General features: G+C 45.2%; 1 protein-coding gene across 3 annotated transcripts in view; it reads left to right on the top strand.

Annotated features, from left to right (window-relative positions):
* SACS (sacsin molecular chaperone) overlaps positions 1-20,519 on the top strand; it is a 118,616-nt gene that overhangs the window by 45,914 nt on the left and 52,183 nt on the right. For all 3 annotated transcript variants that reach the window (XM_067562873.1, XM_067562874.1, XM_067562872.1), the window contains one exon: positions 7,369-7,456. In XM_067562873.1, coding sequence (XP_067418974.1) covers positions 7,369-7,456 — 88 coding nt within the window. The remainder of the gene's footprint in view (positions 1-7,368; positions 7,457-20,519) is intronic.

The raw sequence follows: 20,519 nt of genomic DNA, 5'->3' as shown, positions 1-20,519 counted from the left end.
TAGTTTCATATTTGAGTTCCTTCAGAACTCTTGGGTGAATACCATCTGGTCCTGGTGACTTATTACTGTTTAATGTATCAATATTTTCCAAAACTTCCTTTACTGACCCCTTAATCTGGGACAGTTCCTCTGATTTGTCACCTAAAAAGAATGGCTCAGATGTGGCAATCTCCCTCACATTCTGTACAGTGAAGACTGATGCAAAGAATTAATTTACCTTCTCTGCAACGGCCTGGTCCTCTTTGGGTGCTTCTTTAGCACCTTAACCATCCAGTGGCTCCAGTGTTGGCTGGCTTTCTGCTTCTGATGTACTTAAAACATTTTTTGCTGTTAGTTTTTGAGTCTTCAAATCCTTTTTGGCTTTTCTAATTATACTTGACTTGCCAGAGTTTATGCACTTTTTTATTTTCTTCAGTAGGATTTGACTTCCAATTTTTAAAGGATGCCTTTTTGCCTCTAACTGCTTCTTTCACTCTGTTTAGCCACTGTAGCATTTTTTTTGTCCTCTACTATTGTTTTCAGTATGGGGTATATATTTAATTTGAGCCTTTATTATGGTGTTTTTAAACAGTTTCCATGCATCTTGCAGGCATTTCACTCTTGTGATTGTTTCTTTTAATTTCCTTTTAACTAGCTTCCTCATTTTGTGTAGTTTCCCTTTCTCAAGTTAAGTGCTACACAAGGATGTTAAACTTAATTATACCGTGGTCGCTAATACCGAGCAGTTTAGCTATATTCATCTCTTGGACCAGATTCTGTGCTCCACTTTGGATTAAATCAAGAATTGCTTCTCTCCTTGTGGGTTCTAGGACTAGTGCTGCAAGAAGCAGCCTTTAATGGAGTCTAGAAATTTTATTTCTGCATTCTGTCCTGAGGTGACATGTACCCAGTCAATATGGGGATAGTTGAAATCCCCCATTATGACTGAGTTTTCTATTTTTATAGCCTCTCTAATTTCCCTGAGCATTTTACAATCACCATCACCGTCTTGGTGGTCAGTAGTATGTTTCTACTGCTATCCTCTTATTATTCAAGCATGGAATTTCTATCCATAGAGATTCTATAGCACAGTTTGATTCCTTAACATTTTTCCTATATTGGACTCTATATTTTCTTTCACATATAGTGCCACTCCCCCACCAGTATGAACTATTCTGTCATTTTTATATATTTTGTACCCTGGTATTACAGTGCCCCATTGAAACCCATCTTAGTATTTAGACTTCTAGCATTTGTATACAAGCGCTTATAAAATTTGTCACTGTTTCATTGTCTGCGTTCATGTGATGTAATTGAATGGAACTCTTTCATTTGACTGTGTCTCTTCAATTCCTACCTGTACTTTATCAACTTCTATCCTCTCATCTTTACTAGGATGTAAAAAATCCCAGCTAATAGCTCCTCCCCTATGAGATGTCTCTGTCCGAACTGTGTGCTCCTCTGAGCCTGTCGGCTTTCCACCAACTCTTAGTTTCAAAACTTCTTCTAAAAGAGGGCTGCACCTGGACCTATAAAGGGCTGCCAATGGGCAATTGGGAGTGCAACTTGTTATGTTGAATTCCTTTTAATTGCTTGTATTCAGAGAGAAAAATCATCACAGGATCACAGAAAGATGCAACACAGGGAGCGTCTTTATTGAACTAACACTAAAACCAGCCAGGACTGGCTGAACTATCCCCTAATAGTCTAACTCTATTGCTATGGCAACAAGCTAAGCTCTGTTGCTATGGCAACCTAGGCAATTAGGCAAGACATAAAATACACAAGACAACTGAGACAGGCTGTGGCCTGGGGAAGTTTGCCACTTTGTACTGAGAACTAGCTCCTGTGGTGGGTGTCTGGAACTAGGGAACACGGGGTAAGAGAAGGCATCCTAGGGCTGCCACTGCAGGAAAGGAGCAGAGTTGACTGAAATTGGGAAGCTGCCAGGAACAGGAGTGCCAGAGACCTCGGGGAGGGGTGACACTGAGTCTAAGGAAGGAGTTAAAAGACTGTTTTTTTGTTTGTTTGCTAACATCTTTTAAGAAAATAAACCTTCTTGCAAAAAACTGGGTGTGGCAATACATGCTTTGGAACTGGGGAGAAGCCCGGCGATGACAATAAGTAAGGTTAAGATTTTTGTCACGGTTATTTTTAGTAAAAGTCAAGGACAGGTCATGGACAATAAACAAAAATTCATGGAAGCCCATGACCTGTCCCTGACTTTTACTATAAGTAACAGTGACAAAATGGGACTGATAGGAGGGATGGGAGCCCAAGCCCTGCTGCGGGGGGAAGATGGGGTCCAGCATCTGATGCCAGTGCAGCTGACAGCTCCGGCATCCCCACGCCACCTGTGGTGGCTTGGAGCTCCAGGGCTCCCCTCAACATGCACATGCAGCGGCTGTGAGCTGCAGGGTCCTCCCACTGCTCACGGCAGTTAAGAGCTGGGGGACAGTGGCTGAGAGCTCCAGGGCCCCTGCCAGCTGACAGCTCCGGCCCTGCTGCCACCGGGCTGAAGCAGAAAATGTCACAGAGGTCTCTGTGACATAATTTTATCCTTAACAATAAGCATTTGAAAGATTGGGGGCATAAACTTTAATTATTTTAAAGGCACACTTTACAGAGATAGCATCTGCTTAGGTATAACATTTTTGCCATTGAATGTTTTTTACCTGGTATTGTTGCATGTATCAATTAAAATTGCTATGACAGAAAAGGATTAAAAATGGGGGGTTTTTTTGGTTTGCTTTGTGCATTTGACAGACCTTTGTGTATAGTCAGCTTAACTATAGTCAGTTTCACCTGATTATGGGTTTTTCACAGCACAAAAAAGGAGAGGGAAAGCATTTATAATGAGGAAAATATGATTTTGAAACCATAAACATTGGCATAGAGACTCGGGCAAATAGACTCATTCGTACAGTTTAAGCCAGAAGGGATTAGATTTTCTAGTCTGACCTATATAACACATGCCATTAAATTTCATCTAATTACCGCTGTGTCGAGCCCAATATCTTGTGTATGGATATCTTCCAGAAAGGCATCCGTTCTTGATTTTGAACACTGGCCCTCTCATTAGCATTCTTCCAGTCTTCTGGAATTTCCCCAGCATTCCAAGATTTATTTAAAAATTAACATCAGTGGAATAAAGATATTGTCAGCCAGCACTTTCCAAACTCTTTGGGTACAAGTTTTCTGGACTTGCTAATTTTAAAAATGTTTACACATAGTAGATGTTGTCCTCCTCCTTAGTTACGAATGAACTAGAAAGTCTTTTGTTATTTTCATGTGACAGAAGTACATTATTCTGCTTCTTTTCAAATAAAGAACAGAAGTATTAATTGAATACTTCTGCCTTTAACAGTTTTACCATCTCTATTTAATAATGGGCCCATTTGATTGCTCAAATTTCTTTTGTTTCTAATACACTTAACTCATTATTCTTAGCCCTGCCAACCATGGATTTTTCCCTAATGATTTTAGCTTGCCTTATCAATTTTCTGCACTTCATATATTTTTATATTGATTACCCTATTTCTCACTTTTTCCCTTGTTAAACATTGCTTTATTTTTACTAATTGCTACCATCACTTCAGCATTGAACTAGGATTGACTTTATCCAAAAGTTGTCTTATTTCTTGATCGTACAATTGTGGCTTTTTGGCCATCTAATGAACTCTTCTTAAAGCACTCCCAATTTTCATTCACATTTTTCTGTCTAAATTTTCTCTCCAATTCAGTTTCACTAATTTTTCTCATTTTTGGGAGGTTAGTCATTTTGAATCACCGGGAATATATATTAATGAGGGACAGTCCTCTGTGTGCCAGTACTGAATATAATCAGATAATGATCAGTGGTCACTAGGCAACCACTTACATCCAACTACGTGATTAATTCATCTTTATCTTTGCAATGAGATCCAAAGTAGTTACTTTATGAACTACTTCATCATAAACTGAAGCTAGTTCTAACTAATTATTTGAAATTGACTAGATTTCAAGTTGGCAGTGGCTATTTAAAATTCTCTGTATGAAATCTTCTTATTTCAGGCTCACTGAAGATATCTCAGAATGTAACGTCACAAATAACAGAAGTCTCACTAACCTATCATTTTATTTTTGATATCTCAGTAATGGTATCTTCTCAGAGTATGGATCATATTGAGGAATTCTGTCATTTTGGAGTCAATCCCTGTGAAATGCAATCACAATCCAGTTGAAAAGTTCCAGAGCGGTAGCCATGTTAGTCTGTATACAGCAAAAACGAGAGTCCTGTAGCATTTTAAAGACTAACAAATTTAATTTCTGCAGGCATAAGCTTTCGTGGGTTGTAACCCACTTCATCAGATGTAAGGAATAGAAATCAGAGAGGAGATATATATAAGGGTAAGGAACAACAATGGGGAAATTAGGTATGAGCAAAGTCCATTCAGTTAGAGTAGTTGAGATCTATTCACAACCATTGATTAGGAGGTGAGAATGTGTGAACAGTGACAATTACTTCTTGTAATGAGAGAACCATTCCAAGTCCCTGTTTAGACCCAGTTTAATTGTGTCAAGTTTGCATATGAGTTCCAGTTCTGCAGTTTCTCTTTGAAGTCTGCTTTTGAAGTTTTTTTGTAGAAGTATAGCAACTTTCAAGTCAGCCACAGAGTGTCCTGGGAGATTGAAGTGCTCTCTGACTGGTTTATGGATGTTACCATTTTTATGTCTGATTTGTGTCCATTTATTCTTTTGCATAGTGACAGTCCGGTTTGGCCAATGTACATGGCAGAGGGGCATTGCTGGCACATGATGGCATATATTATATTAGTAGATGTGCAGGTGAATGAGCTCCTTATGGTATGGCTGATGTGGTTAGGACCTGTGATGGTGTCACTACAGTAGATGTGTGGGCAGAGCTGGCAACGGCGTTTGTTGCAGTGGTATGTTCCTGGGTTAGTGTTCTTCTTGAATGGTGTACGGTTGCTGGTGAATATTTGCTTCAGGTTGGGGGGCTGTCTGTAAGCAAGGATAGGTCTGCCTCCCACAGCTTGAGCGAGTGAGGGATCATCTGCTAGGATAGGTTGTAGATCCTTAATGATGTGCTGGAGAGATTTTAGTTGGGGGCTGTAGGTGATGGCCAGTGGTGTTCTGTTGTTTTCTTTGTTGGGTCTGTCCTGTAGTAGGTGACTTCTGGGTACCCGTCTGGCTCTGTCAATTTGTTTCTTCACCTCTCCAGGTGGGTATTGTAGTTTTAAGAATGTTTTATGGAGATCCTGTAAGTGTTTGTCTCTGTCTGAGGGATCGGAGCAAATCCCGTTATATCTTAAGCCTTGGCTGTGGACAATGGATCATGTAATGTGTCCAGGGTGGAAGCTGGAGGCATGAAGATATGTATTGTGGTCAGTTGGTTTTCAGTATAGGGTGGTATTAATGTGACCCACATCCTACAAGCCACTACTGTCCAATCCCACTGAGGAATACCAAAAGAAACTACTCTTGTTTTTGATTCAGTTGAAGTATAGCGATTAAGGGCCTTAATAGACAGCTAGGTCCTGATATTGCATGACACTCCATGTGAGTGCAGAGGTCTGCATGGGCAGAACAGGACCCAAAATGATCACATTTTTCAGTTGTTTTACTGCAATATACTTCTGTTGTTGTATATCCTCTCTCACAGAGTACTATAATTTCATTAATTGCTCTGTTGTGATATTGGTAGTTTTATATACAAATTGAGATTACATGACCCATATATTTTGCCTTAGCAGAATATTTTTCTTTTTAAAATTTTTTTTACAGATAACAGTGTTTACTTTTAAGCATTTTTTTATTTGTATCAATTTAAATTTTCATGGTTGGGGAAAATTTTGGGGGGAGGTGTCAGACAATAATTATTTAATGACAGTAGATATTGAGATTCAAACAGAAGTTCATAACCATTAAAACACACAGTATCAATATCACATGCCTAACTAAATATCCTTAAACTAAGTTTCAAGCACCATTTTTCTTACTTTATCTATATGTAAATCTGTATTTTTATCGATGGAAATATTTTTCCATCAGTTTGTGTGTGCATGGTGAAATCAACAATTACCAATACTTACCAATAAAAATCTTATCCTCCCAAGCCTATATATACTCCTTTGGGGTATATATGGTACGTGTGTCTAATATATACATATGGTATATGTTGTGGTAAAGTCAGGCCAGATGGCCACAAAAGAGTATACCAGGGCCGGTATGTGAGCCCAAGAATGCCAAAGGCCCTTTTTCCTGCAGGCAGAGGAGAGATTACTGAAGGGCAATTAGAGACACCTGGACCCAATGAAGGGCTACTCCAGGTGTACTTAAACCTCACCTTCCCTAAAGGGAGGGGGGGAGCAAAGGAGGAGGAAGCTGCCAGAAGGTTTGTGGCAGCTGGAGGAGAAACTTCCCCCGGGCTAGTAGACGGTGCTTCTCTGCAGCCAGAGGAGCAGAGAAGAAGAAAACCCTTGGCCCCAGCTGGCAGGAGGGAGCCACAGCAAGGTACCCCCCCGGGCTCCGGGAGCATGCCGAGGGGAAGGGACAAAAGACTTGTTCAGTCTGGGGGGCGGAGTTATCGCAGGCCCCACTAATAGAGGAGACTGCTGCCAATAGGCGAGACCAGTGGGGGTTGCCATACCACAATGTATACAGGTCTTTGCTGACCCGTTCCTTAGAATGATAGTTATTTTCTTTTATTATTTGTTAACTTTTGTGTCCAGTAGTGGCCACAATGTGCCACTTTCATATTTGGAAAGAAGGCACATTTGCAATCAAAATGACTGACTTATTAAGCATGTGGGGCTATAAAGCCCTTTACAGATGCTTTTTGCATTTCCTAGGATTACTCGTTCATAGTCATTTACTAATCTAGTTACTGACATCATGAATACATCTGTGGAATGCTGGGTAGACCACCAGGCAAAAAACACCATCTAAGATTAATATTCTTTGCATTCTTAGAGTTAGAGCTATTTCACATTACTAAGACAAATGAAAAGAATCAAAACAAGAGAACTTTGTAGGGCTAGGGGAGAAACAAAAAACATTTGGAATCTAATTATGCCCCTACATAAATGGTCATAGCTCCCATTGCTGTCAAATGAAGTCGTATTCGTGTGACTCATGTTAGAATTTTATCCTGTATGTAACTGAAAAAAATTGCACTCTCATGTCAAGCACAATTGAAGATATCAGATTGATGTATTTAGACTAAATATTGAAACAATGTGTTGAGACGCTTTTAGACTTGGTCTCTAGATTTTAATATCTAAACATTACGTAACATTCTAAAAATGTCTGGAGAAAAGCCATTGCTAAATAGTAACACTGGAGAACGTACAACATCAAGATCTTTCATTTATTTTTTTCTTTCAGTTATCTGATTGTACTAAGTTTGGGGACTGTCTGAATTCTCAAAATCATATTTTCTTAAACCTTCAGTCAAAAGGCCTGAAAGGAGGAGGTAAGATAAACAATTGTCTGTTTACTTATATGTTGGAAGATTGTGGAACGTTTTGATTAATTCTCTGACAGTTCTGAGTAATGCTTTTACTTATATGAGTAATAATGGTGCTTTCTTTTTACTTGTACGTCACAGCTGTATTCCCCATACTATCTCACTGCTGGGATTGTACCTCAGGAGAACCTGAAATTTGGTAGAGTGGATCATTTGGAATAAAAGAGTGGAAATAGATTGATTTTATGTCCTTTATATTTCTGTATTTGAAAACATACGTGTGGAAATTATACTGCCATTGCTTTGCAGGACCAGTAAAATTCAGGTTACTCAAGAGTTAAGAGCTGCATTGTCACAAGGAAAATAACATGAAGACTTGCAGATAAAATAATTATTCTAATTATTCTAAAATAATGGTCTAAGGGGACAATTTACATTTAGCATAGCACAATATACATCTGAAATGTGAAATGTAAAATATAACTGACTACTAATATATAAATATAATATATAATATAATATATAAATACTAAAATATAATATGGACTACTAATAGAAATCCAGTTTCAATCAGCAGAGGTGCTCAAGTTGGATCCCTTCAATTTAAGAGAAGGGGACTAGTGGTGCAGAGTTCTCTATGAAGAGCCCTTAGCTTTGGAACAAACTCTCCCCTTCCCCCCAGTTTGAAATAGCCCTGGTTTGTTGATCCTCGGGTCATGCTATAAGATTCATCTGGTGACACAGGTTGCTGTGGAGGGTGGGTTTTTAATGGGTTAGATGAGCAAGGAGATGGGGGGTTTGTGTTTTTGTAATCTTTGGCAAAGGTACCTAGAACCTTGGATAGGCTCCCCTTTTTTCTGGCATACGAATCTAAATAATATTATGCACAAACTGTTAAAAGAACATTAAGGTTTCAATGTCAAATACACAAAAATTAGGAAATGTCAAAATTAAAGTTGTCTGTGTAACCTTAATTTGTCCTTGTACACACACATTATGCTACAGTCTTTAATTTCATCATCATGCACTTTTTTCACTCAGACCTTTGGCTTACTCAGTGCACAGGATAGATGGTTCTCACTGAAAAAGTAGATACTCACTATTTTGTTATCTTCATTGTGGATAAATGTGTGCCCCTATGTCTTATTTACTGCATACTATTCAGACCTTGCTCTGAAGACAGAATTATTAATTTTCTCATGGGCTTTTTTGTGGTGCTTGTCACCATAATATTTGAGAGCATCACAGATATTAATGAATTTATTTTTATAATATCCCTCGAGGTGTGGTGGTAATATTAGCCCCATTTTACAGATGGTGAAAATGAGGCAGAGAGAGATTAAGGTAAAAATATCCACTAATCATAAGTTTCCAGTTTGAGACATATAGGACCTGATTTTTTTTTCTTTCGAGTGATGGTCCCTATTGAATTTCACAGAGGGGTTACAAATGTGCACCATGCGCTCAGAGTCAGAGAATTTGAAAGTAGTGCCCATTGGTCTGCGCATGCGCTCTGGCTTGCCTTATGCTTCCGTTTGAGGCCATTAAAGAACGGGGTGGATTGACTGTGTCTTCAGTTCCTTCTTTCTGCTGCGTTGTCTGAACTGGAACTCTGTGTCCCCATCTTAGTGCACTTCTAAAATAAGATAGTTGTACATTTGTTTTAACAAGTTTTATAGTAGATTTACCCATTTTATTTTTCTTTCTTACTTAGTTTTAATGGTTAATAGTTCCAACTTGTTTTTAGATAGATTTGGATTAAAACTGCCCTCTCTCCCCACCCACCCCCCCTCCCTGTATCTCATGCCTGTGATCCCTCTCGGTCAGCGACAACCACCAATGCTGTCTCTGCTGTCCGGAAGACGTTTACATCACAACAAGGTGAAGTATTTGCCATTCCTCCCCAGCCTCACCTGAGAAGGCTGGGCACTTTGCATCTGGAAGTATCTCATGGAGCTCGCCATAAGACCGCACTCAGACCTAGGTCAGGGAACACCCACATACGTTGGCCTGATTCAGCGAAGAGTGCGCCTTCCACTATTGTGTCCAACTCTAGTGCCAGTAGAACCACCCCCATTCCATGGCGGGGCCTAGTTGGGAGGTAAGGAAGCACTTCAACCAGCTCGTCCCACAGGCACGAGAAAGAGACTCAAACAATGGGATCCAGTGGTTCTGGGTGCTGATCTATTGGTATTGCCATGTCCAGCACTCTACAGGACATGGGACCCTTCTGCACTGGGAAAGATCCCAGCATCAATACTGATGACCAGGAAAGATAGTGCCTTTCACACCAGGGAGATCCGGAACCATAGCTGTGCCCCAGGAGGTCTTTGCCTTTCCAGATCTGGAGTCATCCTCTCCAACAGGCCCCCTCACTTCTAAAGAGATTATATCTCCACCAAGGGCTGTGTCTCCGTTACGGGGTCCTTCACCATCTACGTTGATGCTCTATGCTCTTCCACCGGCACTGACAGTACCACCATTAGAATTGGAATCATTCTCTTCTTCTCATGAGGTAGAACTTGGAGAAGAGCCGCCCTTATCATGCTACTCTTATGCACATTCGCAGAGGCCACCGCTTCCATGGTAGCAACTGTTGCCTTGGCCACCACAGAGCCACTGGTACCCCATGCCATGGGGACCCCTGCAATCTCTGTCAGATCTGGCCTACTGGCCATATTGGGGACTCTAGGCTCAATATCCCCCCTCAAAACCTGCCTGATCCACAAAGGAACTGTCACCTGTCTCTCCCTTGAGCGATCCTTGCAGCATGCATATGGAGCTAATGATGGAAGAACTTTTTAGTCTGGTCCCAGCGGTTTCCCCAGAACTGGCAAGGTTTCCACTGTTTCCAGATGAACCGTGGCTATATCATCCCCTTCCCTACCAGATGTCTTCAGACAATTTCAGGAGCTATTAAGTAGGGTCATGGATCTCCTCTAAAGGAATCTGGAGTTCCTCCAAGACCCCCAGCACAAGCTCCTGGATATCCTTCACATGTTGGGACCAGCAAGAATAGAATTGCTGATTGATGTAGCTATACTGGAACCTGCCACGACTGTATGGCACACCCCTGCCACATGCCTGGCTAGCCCTAAAGGAGCGGGGAAGTGCTATTATATTCTGGCCAAAGGCTCTGAATTTCTCTTCTCCCACCCACCTCTGAATTCCCTTGCAGTCCAGGCTGCTGCAAAAAGATCCAAACAGCATAACCTTCAAAATGTCTAGATCTTCTAGAACCATAACGTATTCTCATCTTCTAGCCTACAATTCAGGCCTCAAGTTATCAGGCATTGTTAGCCAAATATGATTTCCTGAATTACAGTAAATTTGAGGAGTTTGCTGATAGCCTTGCACAACAAGATCATGCTTGTTTTCAACACCTGTTGACAAAGGGAAGCTCATGGCTAGAACTACCCTCCAGTCTTCAGTAGATGCAGCAGATACCACCTCCAGTGCCATGGCTACAGTGATAGTCATGTGTAGAGATTCTTGGCTCCATTCTTCTGGTTTTCCTAGATTTGTCCAGAGCACCACTGAGGGACCTCCCTTTTGAAGAATCCCATCTTTTTAACCAGAAGACAAATCACTACATAGATGAAAAGACTCCAGGGCTACTCTTTGCTCATTGGGCATGTACACTCCTGCCCCAAAACAATAATTCCACCACCACTCATCCATCCAACGTAACAGGTCTCCTTAATTCTATTCTCAAAAACCTTATGAGTTTCCAAGGAAACATCAAAAGATACAGAGGTCTAGCCTTCCAGGGCCCTCCCCTCACAGACCCAACCTCCAACCAAGTGGTATTTTTGACATGAGCCCAAGAGTCACCAACTACTAAGCCTACCACCTTACAACCCTTCTACTCCCTGTGAGGGTCATTTAGCACTCTTTTCCCACACTTGGAGTGTGATAACAATGGACAGATGCGTGTTGAACATCATCCATCATGGCTATGCAATTGAATTTGTCATGCTACCTCCTCCAAAAAACCCCACCCTATCCCCCTTTACGGACCACTTTTAAGACAGTATTCTCACCCAAGAGGTGAACTCCTTGTTATAATGGGGATTGTTGCGACGTAAGCCCACCCTGTCCCCCCTTGGTGGTGAAGGGGGTTGTGGGGCATCCTTGTGGGCACAGTGTACCAGACTGGTCCCTTCTTGGCAGTATGTCTCAAGTGTCTGAGTTGGGGTGGCTGCCCCTAGTGTCAGGGCAGCACAGCCTAGTGGTCCAAATCAGTAGTCACCCCCAGCTCAGGGTTGTGAGGCCTAGCAGCCGGAGTCAATAGTTGTCCTCGAGGCAGGGCTATGCGGCCTACTGGCCACAGTCAGTAGGTGTCCTTGGGTCAGAGCGGGGCATGCAAACAGTCTGTAGCCCCGGTCCTCAGACAGAGTGGGGCAAGCAAGCAGTCTATAGCAATGGCAGGGGTTTGTGTGCCTCTGCAGTCTCAAGCTCAGGTAGGGGATTGCAGTCACCCCAAGGGAGGGCAGGGGGATGTGGGCCTGCCTGACTCCACTGCGTCCCAGTCCAAGCCCCTGTTTGTGACGGGGGTGGTCCCCACCCAGGTCAGTGGGTATTCCACCTCAAATATGTTGACCTGTCGCAGGCAGGAGATAACTCACACCACCCCCCTGGGCCACTTCCTACCGTGTCTCCTGATGTTGTCGTCCGGGTTTTGTTGAGGCCTTTGGGTTCTCTGGTGTCGGTGGCTCCCTCGGCATCTGACTCCAGGCAGTCGGCCATGGGCAGCAGGTCTCTGTTCAGATCTCCAGGGCTTCTGGTTCCCTCAGCTGGGGGCTGATGTGGCTCCCTGCTTGGAGCCTCCACCAAGTGTCCACCCTCTTTGGCAGTCCACCTGGAATGAGCTGGGCTGCTCCCTTTTATATTAGGGCAGCAGTTGGAGCATGCCCAGCAGAACCTGGGGGGCGGGACTTCTGCTGCTCATAGTGTGTTGTTAACTCTTTCAGTTTGGGTTGAGCTCACCCCATCACAAGGAGCAATAGAATGTGTTCCTCCAGAATATCAGGTAATGGGATTCTACTCACTTTACTTCTTGATACCAAAGAAGAAAGGCAGGTGGAGACCAATCCTCAATCTTTGGCACCTCAGTCATTTCATCTGCAAACTCAAGTTTCTTCTTCAAGTGCTTGCCATTCCACGCTAGGTGTATGTGCACGCCACATGCACTGGTGCCAGAGATTTTTCCCTTGGTGGTATCCGTAGGGCCATCTCTAGCACCCTCTGCAATGGTGCACATATGCACTGATATTTAGGGTGCTACCAGCTCCCCATCCCTCTCATCTTTACCGCCTATGACAGTGCTGGAACGTCCTTTACTTGGCAAACAACTTCTCAGTGCTTTTTTGTCTTCTCGCTTTAAGTATATAGTTTTTATAGTTCAAAGTAGTGTTTGAGTAGTTAGCAGTTTTAACAGTATTAGTAGTTTTAGGGGCTAGCTGTCCCCCCATTCACTGGATAGCCAGGAGGATGGGGCATGGTCCACTCCCTGGGCTTCAAGCCATGTGCAGTCTGTAAAAAAACGGATGCCTGTAAACAATCCTTACCAGAGCTGTCTGAGTGAGGCTCAGATCCGGGGCAAGTGCAGGATCTGCAGAAACTTCGGCACATGCACGAAGAAGGACTGTGATATTAGATGAAATCGCCCCTGATGGAATCAGCTCTCAGACTGAGGTCTGACCTGGGCCGGTCAGACTTGGCGTGCGTACATTGGCATTGACATGAAGTGCTCCTCTGGCACCCATATCGGCACCGAGCTCATCCTGGCACTGGTCACCATCACTGGTGCTGAAGAAGCAGCTTAAGAAGATCCATGCCGACAGAGGGTGCTCTCTACCTAAACGGAGCAAGTCAGGAGCAGGTGACAAGTCAATACCCATGCTGGGCCGCTTGTCTCCCCTGGAAATTGTGGCGGCTGTGGCGTCACCTCCTAGACTCCTAGCCCTCCTAGACATCCACCCCGATGCCTGGTAGTGGTAGAGGCCCCTGGCACCTGGAAGTCTCATCTACTCCCAGGGCCTTCCAGGCAGCTGCGGATTTACTCTCCTTCCTGGTACCGCCCAACCCCTAGGAAGACAGACCTGCGCGTCTGGACACTGTACCAGGCCAATCTGCTAAGAGCAGTTCAAAGGGCAAGCCCATGATGGGGGGGCCCCGTTTGGGTCACCAGTATCGCATTGCCGCTCGCCATCCCTACGGCATCACTGACACCTCTTCACTGGTCATTGACACCCCCGTGGTCCTCAAGACACAGCAGCCATCAGGACTCTAGGGGCTGCTCGTCAAATGCTCAGTGCCGAGTTCCAGACCACTGGTATGGAACATCGAGGTCCTGGCACCAATCCCTATGCTTGAGACTGCACTGTAGGGGAATGCTCATATTGGTCGCTGGAGTACTGGCACCCCGGAGAGTCCCGGCACCAATCGCTAGAGTCTCAGCACCAGAGCACCGCGCCCAGTGCCGCAGAGAGCCAGAGGCGGGAATGGCACCACTGTGGTCTTCTGCCTCAGAGTCAGAGGATGATGAAGGTCCCTTCCATAGAAGCCATGGTTACCCAACCACAGCAGCCATTCCACCAGGTTCCAGGCCACAGACTCAATGGACTGGCCTTTGGCAATTTTGGAACCCGTGGGGGTTCCCTGCAGTTCCAGGGTCGCTACTCCAGTCTGTCAGGGATGTCAGAGCATCACTCAGTGATGGTATCATGGTCTCCCCTGGATTCGGACGACAAACCGGGCAAGGCAGAAAGGACATCAGCGGCCCACCAGGAAGAGGAAATCCAAGTGGCGGAGGAACACTCCAATGCCTCTCCATTACTGGCATCCTCCTCCTCATTGCTGGATGAGGCAGTGACAGGCCCTCCGGCTACAATTCCCCAGGATGATTTTAGGGCCCACCAGGAACTCCTCAAAGGGGTGGCTGCCATCCTGCGTTTGGAGGTGGAAGAGCTAAAGGACCCGGCTGACTTGCTGTTTGACATCCTGGCAGCAACAGTCCCCTCTAGAGTGGCCCTCCCTGTCCATGAGGGAATCATAAAATTGGTGAAGGCCCTGTGGCAGAAGCCCTCCTCTCTGCCCCCAACATCCAAATGTGCGGAGAAAAAATATTACGTGCCTGCAAAAGGCTTTGAATACCTATATTCCCACCAATCTCTGGTATTGTTGGTAGTGTCCGTAGCCAATGAAAGGGACAGACGGGCTGTTGAGTTCGACCCCTAAAAATAAAGAGACAAAGAAACTGGATCTCTTTGGGAACAAAACTTATTCGACTGCTTACCTCCAGCTCTGCGTTTCCAACCAGCAAGCATTGCTGGGGAGATATGCTTTCAACGTCTGGCACTCCATGTTGAAATTTGCTGACTCCTTGCCCTAGGAGTTAAAACAAGAGTCTGGGACATTCTGGACAAGAGGGAGACAGTTGTGAGGGCTTCTTTCCAGGTGGCCTCTGACGCCGCGGACTCAGTCACAGAACAATGGCATCGGTTTCGATGGGGATGGCTTCATAGCTGCAATCATATGGCCTGTCAGCGGAGGTCCAGCAGTCCATCAAGGACCTCCTCTTCGACAGCACAGTCCTCTTCTCCAACCAGACTGTATGGCCTTAACGATTCCAGGGCCATGCTCCGCTCCTTGGGGTTATACATTCCTCTGGCGCCTAGGAAACATTTCCAACCACAGCAGCAGAAGGGTTCACGAATCACTCCAGGAGCGAACCACATAGAAAGAGGAATAAAAACTTTAAAACGCCATCAAGGCCAACTTTCCTCTGCACCTCAGTCATCTTTAAGCCGCTACCCATCAGACAGCAGACAGAACTTTTGAGGGTACACTCAGGGGAGACTTTGCAATCTCAAGACAGGATCCATCCCTGCTATTTTTTTCGAACCTTTCCCCCTTCCTTCCCACATGGGCAACAATAACATCGGACAAGTGGGTCCTGAGCACCCTTGCAGCGGGATACACCTGCCAATTTACTTCTATCCCTCCCTTTCACTGCCAATCCCTGTCTCTCTTCAGGAACATTACTCACAAGCAACTTCTCGTTCAGGAAGTGCAGACCCTCTTGCAGATCAGGGCCATAGCGAAAGTTCTCCTACATCTAAGACAGAAGGGGCTTTACTCCTTTTACTTTTTTATCCCAAAAGCCAAAGGAGGCTTGAGACCCATATTGGACTTGTGATGTCTCAACAGGCATCTTAAGAAATTGAAGTTCTGTATGGCTTCCCTAGCCTCCATCATCCCCTCTTTGGATCCAGGAGACAGATACACCGCCCTTGACCTAAAGGACGCATATTTCCATTTTCCAGGGTCACAGGTGCTTCCTGCAATTTGTGGTCAGAGACGACCACAGCCCTTCCCTTTGGCCTCTCAGCTGCACCAAGAGTGTTTACAAAATGCATGGTGGTGGTGGCTGCTGACCTCCGACATTGAGGAATCCAGATTTATCCTTACTTTGATGATGGGCTCATAAAGGGCAGTCGGAGGTCCAGGTTCGACACAATATCAGGGCTTGCGAGCAACCTCCCACAATCTGGGCCTGCTGGTAAACGAGCAGAAGTCCACATTAGTACCTGTAGAGAGGATAGAGTTCATCAGAGCTCTCTTCGACTTCACGTAAGCCAGAGTGTTTCTATCATAAAGCAGATTTCAAGCCTTATTGGACCTGATCTGTCACATCACTGCCCATCCTCTCACCACAGCGAGGGTTTGTCTCAGACTGCTGCCACATGTAAGCATGCACTTATGTGGTACAACATGTGAGACTCCGTATCAGGCCCCTTCAAATGTGGCTTGCATCAATCTACTTCCCATCGAGACACAACCTAGATATCATTCTCACAATCCTGCACCAGGTATTTATCTCTCTAGCTTGGTGGACAATCCCTGCGCATATGACAGAAGGGGTTCCCTTCGTAATCCCGCACCCATCACTACCTTGGTGTTGGATGCCTTGGACCTGGGCTGGGGAGCCCACCTTGGTCGACTTGAAATGCAGAGCCTCTGGACAACACGGCAGCAATGTACTACATCAATAAGCAAGAAGAAGCACAATCTTCAGCACTATGTCATGAAATGCTCAACCTCTGGGACTTCTGCATGGGGCACGCGATCACCCTAGAGGCTTCTCATCTCCCAGGGGTCAAGAACTCGCTAGCAGATCACCTCAGCAGGTCTTTCTTCTCTCACCATGAGTTGTCCCTGCACCCAGAAGTGGCAAGAACTATCTTCCAGAGGTAGGGGACTCCCCGAGTGGACCTGTTTGCGACCAAACTGAACAGGAAGTGCCAGTGGTTCTGCTCCTTGGGAGCCCACAACATTGATTCTCTTTCTCCTTTGGTGGTCAGGACTCTTGTATGCCTTCCGTCCAATCCCTCCTGTCTATTGGGTCCTTGTAAAGATCAAAAGGGGCAAGGCGAAGGTTATCATGATTGCACCAGCCTGGCCCCATCAGCACTGGTTCGGCATGCTTCTGGACCTAACAGTGACATCCCCTTGGACATTCTCGGCCTGTCCGGACTTGGTCTCACAAGATCACAGTCAGCTGTTGCACCCAAACTTAGCCTCCTTGCACCTGGCAGTGTGGATGCTGCCTGGCCGAATGATTTTATTCGGCACAGGTCCAGAGAGTCTTACTAGAGAGCAGGAAGCCTTCCACTAGGGTCACTTACCTGGTGAAATGGAAACGTTTCTCCTGCTGGGCGAGAGAGCAAGAATTCTCCCCACCCCAAGTGCCTTTGCCATCCATCTTGGAATACTTACTCTTCCTGAAGCAGCAGTGTCTAGCACTGTCATCGCTCAAGGCACATTTAGCAGCCATTTCTGCGTTTCACCCACAGGTCCAGGGCCGTTCTGTCTTCTCACATGAAATGACAACTAGTCTCCTGAAGGGTCTAGATAAACTCTTCCCACAAGTTAGAAATCCAGTCCCTCCATGGGACCTTAACTTGGTCCTCTCTAGACTTACTGGGCACCTTTTGAACCCATGGCGTCCTGCTCCCTCCTCCACTCTTCCTAGAAGGTCAACTTCCTGGTGATGATTACATCAGTGAGGCATGTCTCGGAGATCAAGGCCCTGACCTCAGAGCCTCCCTAGACTGTGTTTTACAAAGACAAGGTCCAGTTGAGACCTCACCCTGCATTTCTGCCAAAGATTGGGTCACAGTTTCATGTTAATCAGGACATTTTCCTGCCAGTGTTCTTTCCCAAACCTCACAGCTGTCAAGAGGAATGTGCCTACACATTCTAGCCGTCAGACGAGCATTGACTTTTTATATAGAAAGGACTAAACCTTTCTGGAGGTCTACTCAGCTCTTCATAGTGGTGTCCGATCGCATGAAAGGCCGGCCAGTTTCATCACAAAGAATTTCCTCTTGGATCACTTCCTGCATACGTGCTTGCTATGAGCAAGTGAAGGTCATGCCCCCAGCTACTCTGACAGCCCACTCGACAAGAGCTCAGGCCTCTACTGCGGCATTCTTAGCCCAAGTTGTGGTACAAGACATCTGCAGTGCCGCAATGGGGTCCTCGGTGCACACCTTTGCTTCCTATTACACCATCATGCAAGAGGCGTGGGACTATGTGGGCTTTGGCAGGGCAGTTTTACAAGAAGCATGTCCATGAACTCCTGGCTCACCTCCAGTGGTACTGCTTGTTAGTCACCTAGCGTGGAATGGACATGAGCAAGCACTCGAAGAAGAAAAGACAGTTACTAACCTTCTGTAACTGTTGTTCTTCGAGATGTATTGCTCATGTCCATTCCACAGCTCACCCTCCTTCCCCTCTGTCAGAGTTCCGGCAAGACGGAACTGAGAGAGAAGGGTGGCCGGCAGCACCTTATGTACTGGTGCATACATGTGCCACTGTAGAGGGTGCAAGAGCTGGCCCTCCAGATACCAGTGAGGGAAAAATCTCCAGTACCAATGCATGTGGTGCACACACACACACCCAGCATGGAATGGACATGAGCAACACATCTCAAAGAACAGCAGTTACAGAAGGTTGTACTGTCCTTTCATCTGGTCATGCTAGCTGCAATAATTCCATCTTTAAAGAAAGGCATGTGCTTTACGGCTCTTGAGATGGAAGACACTTACTTTCACATTAATATTCATCCTGCCCACAGATGTTTCCTGAGATTTACAGTGGTCACCCACTTTTTCCAATACAGAGTGCTCCACTTTGGAGTACTTCCCAGATCTTCACCAAAGTATTTTCTGCAATAGCATTTCACATCTGGCATTATGGTCTCCTCATGTTTCCATATCTCGACAGTTGGCTCCTAGTCATCAGATCCAGGCAAGAAGCCCATGTGTCAACCTCCATGTTACTCAGCCTCCTTTATTCCTTTGGAGTCAGTGTCAATGTCAAGAAATCAATCCTTGACCCCATGCAATCTCTAGACTTCATCGGGGCTTCCATAAAGTCAGTCACACAGCACAAGCTTTCTTGCCCATGGACTTATTCCAGACACTAACTGGCATCATAATTCGAATTGTGAGCAGTCCTTATGTGCTGTCCAGGACTTGTCCGTGCCTCCTTGGTCACATGGTTTTGTGTGACTCCTTTTGTGTGATTCCACCCCCGCTGTCTTCACACATGGCTCCAGTTTGTTTACTTGCCAAACCCTCACTCTGTGGATTTATGCTGACAGTTCCTGCGAAGATAATGTCATTCCTCTAGTGGTGGACAGACCTATGTCATGTATGCATGGGGGTTCCCTCTCTTCCCTCCTCCCCAGACAAGACGCTCATCATCAGTGCAACCCTAGTAGGCTGGGGAGCCCACACAGATGACTTCATGACAGGGAATGTGGACTCCCCGAGAATCCAAGATGCACATCAATATCCTGGAACTCTGAGCTGTAGGATTAGCTTGCCTTTCCTTTCTTTTGTTCATTCAATCCCATCACATTTCACATAATGTCAGACAACACTGTATCAATAAGCAGGTGAGGAATGAAATCAACTGCTTTATGTGCAGAGGCAGTATATCTCTGGAATTGGTGCATCAGTCACCAGATTCTCTAGTCTGTAGGCTGTCTTCCTGGGACACAGAATAGACTCATGGACTCACTCAGCAGACATTTGATGATCTACCACAAGTGGGAACTTCACGATTCAGTAGTACACAATATCTTCACCCGATGGGAGACCCCTGACCAGAGACCTTTCGCTTCATAGATGAAGAGCAAATGCGCTACATAGTGCTTCAGGGGAGCCCTCCGCCACAGCTTTCAGAGCGACGCTCTCCTAGTCAGCCCAACTCACCTACGCCTTCCCTTCACTACCGCTCCTGCCTTGGGTGCTGCACAAGATCCAATGAGACAAAGTGATGGTCATTCTGATCACCCCCTGCTCACCCAGACCATTCTGGTTTCCCAATCTCCTCCACATGTCATTCCACCCATCGATTCCCATTCTCAGTTTCCCCTATCTACTGAGCCAGTACATCGGTGAGATGAGGCATCCCAATTCACATGCACTCCACCTAAGGGCGTGGTATTTGGATGGGTATCTTCTACTGAGCCAAGTGTAGACGTTGCTCCTCTTGGGTTCAACAACAAGGAATTTTACCACTATTGGTCTGACTCAGTATGGATGTTCTTAAATAAGGCCCCAAAGCTGTCACTCACCAACCCCAGCCAGTCAGTAAAACCCATTGTGTTGGTTGCTGGAAGACATTGAAGATTTGCCCCTACTTCCTCAACACTGTAGTCCAGTGGTGAATTATACTAATATCCTATAAAATAAGGCATAGTTCCTCTGAATCATGGAACCAGATCTGTGTCAAGTTTATCCTGCTTGACATTTAAAGTGCTGCCAACTGTGCTCTTGATTTCTGGCACCAATGATTCATCGTCTCAAGACAGTCTAATGTTCATTGGCATTGATAGATTAGGGCTTTGACCTGAGACTTTAGCAAGAAATGTTGATTAGCCTATTGTCTTCCTTTAGTTATATCACTTAGGTTATTTCAGATTATTTTGCGGTGCCCTCAGTGAAGTGAGAAGTGTTCCAGTCTGTGGTAGGAAGCATCTAACTGATTA

Source organism: Emydura macquarii, unplaced genomic scaffold (assembly GCF_026122565.2).
Source record: "Emydura macquarii macquarii isolate MOO-44397 ecotype Brisbane River unplaced genomic scaffold, CSIRO-AGI_Emac_v2 contig_2473, whole genome shotgun sequence".
In the NCBI taxonomy this organism is placed as follows: Eukaryota; Metazoa; Chordata; order Testudines; family Chelidae; genus Emydura; species Emydura macquarii.
The sequence above is the reverse complement of the archived record's forward strand: the minus strand, read 5'-3'. Positions and strand labels throughout refer to the sequence as shown.